This window comes from Aphis gossypii, chromosome 1 (assembly GCF_020184175.1).
Source record: "Aphis gossypii isolate Hap1 chromosome 1, ASM2018417v2, whole genome shotgun sequence".
NCBI lineage: Eukaryota > Metazoa > Arthropoda > Insecta > Hemiptera > Aphididae > Aphis > Aphis gossypii.
The window spans coordinates 21,567,854-21,580,613 of NC_065530.1; the positions used below are offsets into that span (position 1 = coordinate 21,567,854).

The window sequence follows — 12,760 nt, forward strand, 5'->3', positions numbered from 1 at the left end:
CAGGATCCGAGAAAGAACATTGGTTTTGGATTAGAAATAACCAGTCATTAATAGGATTAGAAGAAGATGAATATACATTTGTATTTACATAATAAATGTGATGTTTACACTTTACATCAAATGAAATGTATGTATATATATATATTTATTTATTTTTATAATTATTATTTTATTATTATTATTAATAGTTCTGGGTGAGGAAGATTTAACCTCATATTATATCACTATGATATTATATAATTGATCTATCTTTGTATAATATATATATTATATTAAGAAATGTATTTTAATATTTAGTACTTATCAATACCTATTACAAATACAAATATAATATAATATGGAATATCTTCAGGTACAAAAAAAAATATTAGATTTTTTATTCAAATGCATTATATTTTGTAGCTATCTATTATACTGGTTAATATTCGATAAATTACTTTTAAGCCTATATATTTTATGAATTTAAAATGACCTTTTAGGTATCTAAAATCTTACTCGTTCTTATATTTGGTGGATTTAAACGGGTTATTCTAATACATTTTTTCCATAAATGACTATATTGGTAGCTGGTGCAATACCAAAACCAAAATTTCATTATTATTTTACATTAGAGTACCATTCACGATTTCCCAAGTGATCACTTTATTGACTTAATCCCAATAGTGGTAGGTATCCAACCCTTGTATACACACCTATTATAATAGAGCGCTGTTACTGGCGACTTACCAAACTGAATTTTTATTAATACCTAACAATATATTATAATGCTTAAAGTTGCATATTTTACAAATAAAAATATATTGAGATATAAGCCTTTTAAATTCCAATTCTGGGAATATTCGATTTTAATCTAGTAGTATCTGTATACTATATACAGTTTCTAAAATATAAACTTTAATTTAAATAAACTCATCTTTGTGATAAGTAAAAAAATGATATAGTTGTAATAAAATCATTCTAAACAGTTTTTGATTTTTTTCTTGTTACTTTTATTTTACTATTATTGATAATTATATGATTTATTAATAATAATTTCGATATAGTTATTTAGATATAGTTATCCATGTATTGTATTTTATAGGTTTATTTAACAATTTTTCAAAAATTGAATTTTATGTTTGCCAATAGGTGAGTTCAAAATTCTTTAAACAAAAATATTACTAAAAAAAAATACAATATTTCCATAAAATCTTTGAATTTAATTTTTAGTAGGTATATATAAACGACTCTTAACTGTTAATAATAGGTTGGCAGGTATTTTTTTTTTTAATTAACTTGTTAATAGTTTTTCATGAATTTATAATTTTAAATATATTTGTTTCAAAAACTTTTGTGTCAGTCTCTTTTTATGACGAACAATTCAATAACAATTAAAAACTATATTCAACATTTGAGAATTTTTAAAAGCTTCATGTTATTTATTTAAGTATTGATATAAACTAAAAAGTAAATTCACATTTCATAATTATATTTTACTGAAAGCTTTTTAAACTTTTAAAGAATATTAATTTCCAATATAGTTAAATTATAAATGTATACAACTTTTTAGATGAAAACCAAGAAAGACAATAAATATGATAAATACGGATTTATTTTATATTAACTAAAAGCATTTTGAAACATATTCGTTTAAAACTGTATAAAATGTATAACCATTTGTTTTAAAAGTAGGTATCTTGCAGACTTATAGCATATAATATGTAGCATATACCTGTGTCAAAAAAACCATTTTCCAACATTGAGTGAAACTTTAAATGCATTTTGTAATTTTTAAAATATATATTATACTTATATGTATTATTGTATTACATGCATAATAATTGCATATAAATAATAAAATATTATACTTTGAATTTAATTTCATTGATACATTTATTAAAATGTTCTAATTTAAAAATATGAGTTTGCATAGCGATAACTCACACTATCGTTGGTTTATTTTATTTATATTTATATTAACTTGTTGTATATAAAAATTTAAAACAGTATTCTAACAGGATCCTTATAGTTGAATTAAATGCAGTATATTATATTCAATATACACATAAACAAGACATTTGAATATATATTTCTATTCTATGCATCATAGACATCTAGTAGGTCATATTTGTCGGCGAATAGTAAACGCAAGGGTTACGATCAAGGAGTCTAGGTTATGTAGGACATATGTATTTTGCTTGTACGTTAAATTCAATCAGACGTCTCATATGTATATGTATTAATAATTGCTTATATTTATTTGAATAAGCAATTATGTTAATGTTATTATTATTAATTATACAATACGTCTCTGGACTCAACAAGATAACCCTTAGAATAATTGGACTATAGATCAACATTAGACGTTAAATAAAGTTTTATTTCTCAATATTATACCTAATAAAGATTTAGAAAAAAAAGTATATCAAAAGATCACTTTTGAAAATTGTTCACCCAACATAATTTTACAACGGCTGAAATTAGTATCAACAACGTGTATACTAACCGGGAGTCCTGTCATTCCCATTTTTCCATCAGTTCCTGGATTGCCCGGTGGTCCTTGTATTAATTCTGGTATTTTGCCGGGTGCAAATAACGTGGTGAGGTTACAACTGCATATGCCTGGCGGACCCCTTGGTCCAGATACTCCGGACTTGACGAGCTAAAATAACATAGATATCATAATTGTTTACTATAACCATTGATTAAATAAATCGATGCTATAATAATGCGGAGAGTACATATTTTAAATATTATATTATGCGTGGATCGTTAGTATTATTGTTGTTGATGATTATCCAACCCTTTCCGAAACCACGAGCTGCATTGCACAACATTAGACATCTGCACAGCACGTGATTCCAAAGCGGATTAGTACATAACACTTTGTGGTTGCGCTGGCACGACTTTGGTCAACTTTAATAATAACGCCTCAAATATATGTATACATACACATACGCCCGTACACACACACATAGTATAGAATGAGAAACGCTTGTCGAAACTTTGCCAATTTAAATAAGATGCCGATGAGAAGGGTACAAGATCGTGAGCTGTGGTCAGTGTTATGATTCAAATTTCGTGGATATCACACGACGGTCAAACGCAGTATACACATTATTATCCACCATGAAAAGCTGTCGAATATTGTACACAGAATTTTGTTTTTAAAGCGATTAAAGATAAAGCATATCGCCGTAAAACAATTCAACAAACACGTTTTTACGACGACATTTTTATGATTTTTGAGTTCAGTGTAAAGTCATTACTGAGTAAATATTTTCAACTTATTTCACTAATTAAATAATCAGTATTCTATACTTTATTTTATTTAATAGTCTTATTTTGTTCTTTTATTTTCATACCTACCCGTCATGAGTATTTTTTGCCATTTAAGTAAATTTACAAAAAATTCATCAATGAAATAAATTCTACAGACTGTCGAAAAAACCGATAAATGTTTGATAAAATAAAGAGATTAGCGTTTTCAACGAATACTAGTATATTTATTGTGATAAATATATTAAATTGTTCGGCTAGTAATCTAATAAATTATTTTAACAAAAATGTCTATAAAAAATTGAAAATTAACTTGACTTCCTAGTATTTTTATATAAAGATTGAAAAAATTCTAAAGAACCTCATATTGAATTTCAAAACTTTATATTAACTAACTTTAACTACAAAATAATTTGAATATTTTTGAGATTATGACGAATTTTATCAAAATTTTAACCTTAAAAATGTATATTTGTATTTTTGATTTTAGCGTTTCTACCCAGTGAATAATTTTTAATTGATATTAAAAGACTAAAAAACATTGATAATTTCTGATGTCTGTATACATACTATACATAGTTCAAAAATGGTTGAAAAATGTTTAAAATTGAATCATAAATATAAAATATGATAGTATAAAATTGAATGAAAATTTCAAGTTTTTACAACAATTCGTTTTTGAGTTTCAATAAAACAAAATAGATTTTGTCAACAAATTGAATATGAGTAAAAATTCCTGTTTTACCTTGTTTTTTTTTTTTATTCAATTATATGAAGTAAAAGAATTTTTTATTTTTGACCCACCATAGTACTGAATAACCATCTCCATTTTTGAAAATCGAAGCATTTTTAATGTCTCAAAATGTGATAATAAACAAAAAAATAACATCACATCATTATAAAATCAATACATTCATCGCTCTGCTCAGAATCTAAAATTATTTATTCACAAAACACTATTCAATTGACTAGTGTATAAGAAAAAACAATTTTAATGCTGTTCATATATAGTAATAATATATTTAATTTAAATGTAGGTCAGCATAAAAATTTGGTAGCAGTAATTTATTAAACTTTGAAAAAAAAATAGTTTACAAAAGTTTAGAATGAAAACAAAATTTAATGTACTCATAGGAATATAGGTACATTGTCATTATTTTTGACGTGAAAACCAGCTTTTGATATTTAAGTATACTATTATAGTCACAACACTCAAGTAAATATTATAATAGTCCATAGTTGCGAATGTTTTGAAACCCTGTGTGACTGTGTGAGTCATGAATAATGTTAGCTCAGTAAATACCGGAGCAGCGCGGCATCCGTGGAAGCGTACACAGCACAAAACAGCGTCGCCAGTCTGATTTAGACAGCGACGTATGTAGTTTAATAACTTTTTTAATTAACAATAATAGATATATCACATTAAAATCATTAGCTTGAATAAATGTGTTACCATTATTTATTATACAACAAAACATACAAAAAGGCCTAGTCAAAACTGGTTGACTAAAACCAACGACACAAGTAGGTAAACCAAAACAAGAACCCTGTGACCACCAGGTCACAATACGAGTTCTAACAAATTACAAAACATGCTGTGTATGTGTATGTTTTTATGATGGTTAAAAATAATGTATTGTAATGAATTTTAAAAGAAACAAAATAAACCAATTTAATCAATTAAAATAATATTTAAGTATAGTTTAAATAATGAATACATAAATTTCAAAGATACAAACCAATCTTCATATTTCATTTTATAATAATACAAATTAATGGTAGTTATTTTTACCAAACAATATTTAAAACTAACCAGAAAATTAAAAAATTGTTATATTTTTTTAATAACAGATAAGATAATAGTTAAAATTGATAATAAATAGATTGTATTTAAATAAACATTTTGTAATGTACCTATATATTATTTCTGAAGTTAAAATAAAAACAATAGGGCCGTTGCGATAAAAAACTACTACAATTTATATACATAGTTAATCTAATAATTATTATATTCTTTAATTTTTTTAAGAGAGTGTATTATTTTTGAATAATCAATAAAATAAAATATAGTAGGATGGATGTTTAAAACTAAAAAACGGAGAAATACCATCCGATCGTATTTTTTCTACTTGGACTGACAACTACTGAATTCAATAAAAATCACTATTGCTTAGTAGGTACTAGTATATTGATAAGAAATATTTCTAAAATGTAACTAGGTATGATGTTTTATTCACTTTTATCATAAATATGGAATTGATGTCTAACTATATTATTTATAAGAGCTTGGTTTATTATAATTTATAATATTACGTAACAAGCTAATATATTATTATGAATTTTAAATTTTAAGTGATCATTAAAAGTTAAGGAAAAATATATTGAAACTGAATTCAAAACATTGTTTCATTTTATTAAAATAAAATATATATTTCAATGCAATATTGTAGTTTTATATTTTAAAGAATGGTTCAATTGTTGTACTTATAACTGTCTCTCATACGCTCAATATATCAGATTAAAATCCATGGAAAATATCTGTGTTATAAAAAAACTTCATTTTAGTAAATGAAAAAATTAATTCAAACATTTTTGAAATTTCATCATGAACAAATTGTCATGACTTTGGTTGCGTCAACTAATACATATTTATGATAAACTTGATTTACTAAGCATTTAATTAAAACCAAATTATATTTCTATAATTTGTTTAATTTAATTTAAAAAAGTATTACGCTCACAGGAAAAAGTGTATAAACATCGTAAAACATCATAAGATAACAAATCGACATTATATGTAGTATTGAATATCACGTACAAGTATTTTAATGACATTATGACGTGATATATTCACAAATCATTTAAAACTAATATAGTTTTAAACTTAAAATATATATGATTATGAATTTCTCAAAAAAACTTTTTCCTTGCAATTTTTATAATGATCAAAAAGTTTTTAGTTACCAGTATTTAAATTAATTTCGAAGCTTTCTGGATATAAATAAAAGCATTATTGTTATAACTTATAAGGAATATGCAAAAATGGTAAATACTATTATGAATGTAATATTCAATTTTATAAATACATAATTAATTGTTTAATTTTAACTATTTAACTTATCATAGTAAATATTCATTAGTTTTAAGGACTTTGCTAATTTCAGAAAGCTGTGATTTAATTAAAATTGAATTCTTCTAGGATATTAATTGAATTACGATATTACAATGCATTAATATTTTTGATACATTTATTGACACTATACTGTTGTTCGTCATTTATGGTTTATTATGTATAGACAACATTTATTTTACTCGAAAGATAAATTCCTATTTAATTGGATATTATATTGACTAGTAGTGTATAATATTTTGGTTTATTAGTTTAGTTTAAAAATATGTTCATTTTTTATTCCATCGTCATGTATTTTATAACTTAAAATTTAAATCAAATTAAATACATAAGATTCGGGTAAATAGTTACTGGACTTAACTAGGGTACTCAATAAAATATAATATAATATACATATTATTTTATTAATAATGCTTTATAGCTTTGCCTTGAGTGAATATTTAAATATGTATAATAATAAATTATCTTATAAGTAAAATATTCAAATCGCTAAAAAAAATATGATCACTTTATTATGGAATGTTTTTATTTATTTATCGAATTCTTTTGAAAAAAAGTAATTTTTAGTTAGTTAATCATAATATACAAAATTATACGTTGGTAATTGAGTAATATATTATTTATACTTACAACAAAAAAATTTTAATTCTATTATTATTTTTCGCATATATAAATACATTGTACCATGTCAACATTTAAAATTTTATTTACTTTAGGTAATTTTAATTATATTCAATGACATTTGTTTTAAATAAAAATGTCTTAAGATTTACAATATATAAAGTATAATACTCGTGTAATATTGTAGTAAGTTACTAGTTCGCAATGTTTTATATTGAAAATTAACGTACCTATACAATATCTGTCATTATATGTGTACCTTTGAATTGAAATTGAACTTTATTTCATAAAATGATTTACATAGTATACCAAGCATTGATTATAATATATAAGACAGTAGTTTCTTAAACTTTCATTTTATATTATTTGTGTAACTGAAAAGTTTTTGATCTTTACTTTTCAACTTCTTTAATGAGGTATATTCTAGTCAATTGTTAATACTTTCATATTTACTCATTATTAGTAGAAATATATATATATATATTGAATTTGATAATATGACTACCCGTACTTCCGTGGTTAATAATTGTGTGGTATATTCACACATATATTATAATATTGACATTTAGCTATAATATAATTAGGTATCTATGAATAACGCGCAGCCTCATACAATTTCAGTTTTTTTGGTCAATAGTTATTTTAAATACATTTATCACATATTATTTTAATATTGATATAGTATTTTTTTCAAAAAATATTGCATTTAATTAATTTATATTCCTCATTTAAATTTTGGATGTACTGTAATGGACAGATTCAATTTAGGGTGCTGTGCGAATTACTCCAAAAGTTTAAACTAAAACGAGCTGCCGGTTGCGTTGCATTAGCAAAATGCTACTAGCTATAGTATCTAAGTTTATATTAAATACATGTGAACAATTTGATTGGCGTTTGTTGATTACAACAACAACAACAACAACAACAACAACAACAACAACATACTGAACAGATTTTGATGCAATAGCAATAATTGTTACCAAGAGCAAATACCTGTAGTCGATTTTCATTAAAATAAAATAAAATAAAATAACAGTAAATTAAAACAGAAAGATACCGTTTTAATGAAAATCAATAAACATATAATTTACAACACTCACTTCTTCATCGGTGGCAAAGTCCCCGGAAAACGGCGATCCCGGAGGTCCAGGTGGTCCGGGTGGTCCTCTGATCGACTCTCCCTGTAGGTTTCGAACAAATTTAAACCGTTGTGGTACGCGATCCGTACTTATCAATCAATTATTATTGTTATCATTATTACTGTTCAGTGGCGAATCTCAGAGCGACTAATGAGCAGCTGATCGTTAAGCGAGTAACTCCAATGGTTCATTAGATACACGTACGAACATATTATACAACCGTCGCAGTGCTTGCCAAACCGAATCGTAATAATAACAATCAAAAAAATTAAATAAATACATTGAGCAGCGATACTCACCTTTTGACCAGCATCGCCTTTATCCCCTTTGATGTTGGGTGTCTGATAGCCATGGTTTTCTGTAATACAAACAATGTCGGTTAGTAGAGTATACATGACTGATGACAGCCAACGCGTCAATTGAAAGCAGTCAACTGCAGTTCGACTGTTCTATTTACATGCATCGCTAACGCAATAATAACTTATTGGTATCGTTGTTTTTTAATCGTTAAAAATCCGTTTGTTGAGTGACTTATTGGCTCACGACGCTAATTTATCGGTTCTGATAAGATCATATTATGTTAAATTTAAATAATAAAATGGCATTTTTTTTTTTTAACGAAACTATTTGACGGCACAAACAAATAATCATACCAAGATTTAGCAATACAATTTTTTTCTGTATTACACGTATCTATTATACATAAAATTTACGAGTTAATAGTACGAGTTCTACTTATGTATATAGTATATTATACCTACTATAGAATTTTATCATTTTTTTAGTGATAATTTGAACATCTTGTTTTTATTAGGTCGTTTTTTAAATTATATGCACTATTTAAATTAAACCGTGATAACCTAATTGGTTAACATCACGGTATATTATAATATACCGTGGTTAACATTAAAATTTAAACTGAAGAAAATGTCTTTCAATATTTAATGCATTCTTGTAGACAAATTTGGTTTTGAAACTGACCTAAACTGAAATATTAATTAAGTAACATAAAAAACAAAACTAATAAAATTATCATTTTATTTTTTAATTGACGGGGATAATAATTATTTATGTAAAACATATTATAATGCGAGAGATAAAGATAACAAATATGGTCATGGAAACATATAGTAATAATATAATACAAAATTCAATGTAAATACTTTGGACCTTTAGATGTCTTTAAAAGTCTGTAGAGAGTGAAGTGAGTTGGTAAATCATGTACTTATAAAGTTATCGACAACGTAAAGACGCATCGATTGGACAACGAAACATAAAAAAATTAAGTCGTGGAGTGGCTCGATCAAAAATTGCTTTGTATAGACTTGTATAGTCGATCCCAATTTATGATACTATAATTTAATCACGTACTAAAAAATATTATCTATTTAAAATATGGTCCTTTCGAATAAATAAAAATGTTCAGAGCGGTGAACCATGTTCCACCATAAGTAAACAAATTAAAACCAGTCGGTTAAAAAAAAAAAAAAATTAAAGCGATTAAAACATCACAACAATAATTTATATTAATGTAGTTATTTCATGTTTACTGGCCTTTTTACCAAATTAAATTGGTTACTGAACAATAACTACAATTCATATACAAATTGTCATAGTAATTTTGAAATGTATAAAGATTTTAATTAATTGTGGTTAATGTTAAGTCAACAAAAAGCGTGTCATATTTTAAACTGTATGTTCGCACCCCGATTAGGGCAACACTACCAGCAACTTATGGTGGTGGTGTTGGTAACACTCCTAGAGGACGGTTCCTCCAGCCCCCGCCGTCCATCGTCCACGCTCCGTGCCGTTCGAGCGTTTCGCCAGTTTTTGTTTTCCCGTGTTAGTCAGTTACTTATCTTATGTTTTTGGTCGTTACTCGTTACCGTATTGAACTGTCGTCTTTTTCGTTCCTAATATAAGATTCTTTTATAACGCCATTACAATTATTATAATAATTAATATTAAATATATTATTTTATATTGCTCATTATTCGTTCCGTCGTTTGCTCTACGACGGCGTATTTCACGTCCGGTGTCAGTTTATATTCAAGCAGCTCAGCATTCAAGTCGGTTCGGCACCAAAACCTCGTGGTCAGATCGTGTCACCAACTCAACATCGGCAGTTCAGCCAGGAGCTATAATTCTCCCCTTTTATTATGTTTTGTACGAGCAGTTGTCTCTTTATATATTTTATTATATCGTATTTGTTGTTCTTTAGTATTATCATTTATCTTGTACCTCATTAAGGTAGATTGGCCATCACTGGTGAGTGTTAATTAGATCTTATTATTTTGTTTGTATACTTAAAGGTAAAAGGTGTATAGAAATAAATATCAACTTATATTTAAACAGTTCATGTTATAGTTATATATAATGTATGTTATTGTATAAGCTGGAATAATCTAGTGTCGGTGCTAGTCGTAGGTGCCAACCGTTTCAGGAGCATTTGGTAGCAGAGCGTGGTTGGAGTTTAAAGTGCAGCATCTTATTGGAATAAGGTAAAGTTTTTATTTAGTTTTGTCATACAAGCATTGGTTCTTATCCTTGTTTATATCTATTGCTGATTATATATTTTCCTTGTTAACTGAGGTGTCACCTGGCTTTCATTAATATAGTATTTAATTAAATTAAAGTTAATTATTTAAGGTTTTAATATTGTATTTGACATTATAGTTATTTATTTTAATTATCAATTTAAATAATAAATTGTGGGCACAGTTTGTGTTTTGGTTGGTATATTACCTGGGTATTGTGCATTTATAATAATCGATCTCCTTATCATTTAGTATTAGCTTTTATATTTTTTAATATCGTTCAGGTGTTTGATTAAATTAAATTAATATATTTTATATCTATTAGGATATTGTCATTACAGTTAGCTCTAATATTCATTATTACTAATGGCTTAAGATTTTATTTATACATTTTGTATTAAGTATTATATTTGCCGTTTAATCTATTTCTCTTTGCTTTTGGGACATTTACCTTAATGTATATTATATTATATTATACTATAATTGTGAATGATTTTAACATAGTATTTTTTGAGCTGCTTTTATGGCTGTTTGTTTACACATAAATTGATTTTATCATTGTGTATCAATACTAGTGGACGTAATAAATATATTTTCAATGCAATTTTGGCCAATTTTAAATCCTAAACCTAAAAAATTGCAATTTACATTTATCCCGGACATTCACCATTACCCCTTGATTTTGGGGAAAATGTAAATGAACAGATTTAAACCATAAGATAGTGATTAAATTATGTATGGGGCAAATGGAAATCAATATTTTTTAAAATTAGATAGTATTTTTTTTTAATTTTATGTATCAAATTTAAAATTTGGTGTAATAGTGAACAGAATACTTAAACTCAATGAAAAAACATAAGGGTAATTGTAAATAAATTGTATTTTATTATAACAGTCTTTTGTTTCAATTTTCAACATTATAGTACATAATATAAAATAACATAACATTTAGTCTGTTCACTTAAACTTACTAGTAGCACCAATTACTTTTTTGGTTTTTTAAAGTAGGTATTCAACAGAGATCTTAAATTATAGGTAGGTACAGTCTTTCTTTGTTTATGCTTAGAAACTTGCATAATACTGTTGCGTGCCAGTATCAGATTTGAATCCAAATGGTTAATTTGAATGAAAGTTAAACTTAATAACGTAATATGTTTTATTGCATACAAACAAAATACATGTAACAAATTAAATAAATGGCTGAGTGACGTGAAAGTGCTCAGTTGTTGATAGGTTTGGTACATCTGCCGTTGCTGGTCTTCGGGCTCCCTTATATATTGTGGTGCGTCTCTTGTTTACGTCGTGTGGTCGCCTTCTGGGTAAAACCAGGTGTCCTTGTTGTTGTTGTTGCAAATTCGGACACGAATTTGAAAATGTGCAATAACATCTCAAATGCATCATTAGTGCACTGTAATTATTGGTGCGCTTACTATCCCGACACGTGTCATGGTCATAGTAGCATCCGCATTACCCTTGACACGAGGCATGGTCATACAAACTTAGCCTTGTAATCTCGTAGATATCTTATAGATATCTCGTAGCCCATAACAATACAAATATTTTAAAATAATAAAAAAAAATAACAACTTTTTGATAAGTTAATAGGTAGTTAGGTTAACACTTCTAAACATTTAAAAATTAGATAAACATAATAGGTAATAGTCAGTAGTCACCTATCTAAAACTTACAGCTAAATAACAATTTCATTTTTCATTTACTTTGATAAAACCTTTAAATTTATAAATAACTATTCTGCCTTTCATTATCATATTAGGGTCTAGAAGACTTGCTTCAATCATTTCAGCAGTTAAAGTACACATATAACCATCATTAATTGAAAACTCTGTTCCAATACTGTATATTTTTTCAGTCCTTGGATTACCACATCGTCATCCACACTTTGAACCAAACACATATTTAAATTGTGTTTTATTTCGAAGCCCTCCTAAGAAATTAACCAACAAAAATTTACCAGCTTTTATACTTTTCCACACAACAGTAGGATCATATTGTATTTCTTCGATTTGTACATCATCTAAATTGTTGTTGTCACCTTCATAAAACAATGTGTCTAG

At 26.3% G+C, this 12,760-nt stretch overlaps 1 protein-coding gene across 1 annotated transcript in view; it reads right to left on the reverse strand.

Annotated features, from left to right (window-relative positions):
* LOC114130372 (collagen alpha-1(XV) chain) overlaps positions 1 to 12,760 on the reverse strand; it is a 245,455-nt gene that overhangs the window by 18,057 nt on the left and 214,638 nt on the right. The window contains 3 exon segments of the mRNA XM_050198517.1: positions 2,486 to 2,641; positions 8,110 to 8,190; positions 8,448 to 8,506. Coding sequence (XP_050054474.1) covers positions 2,486 to 2,641; positions 8,110 to 8,190; positions 8,448 to 8,506 — 296 coding nt within the window.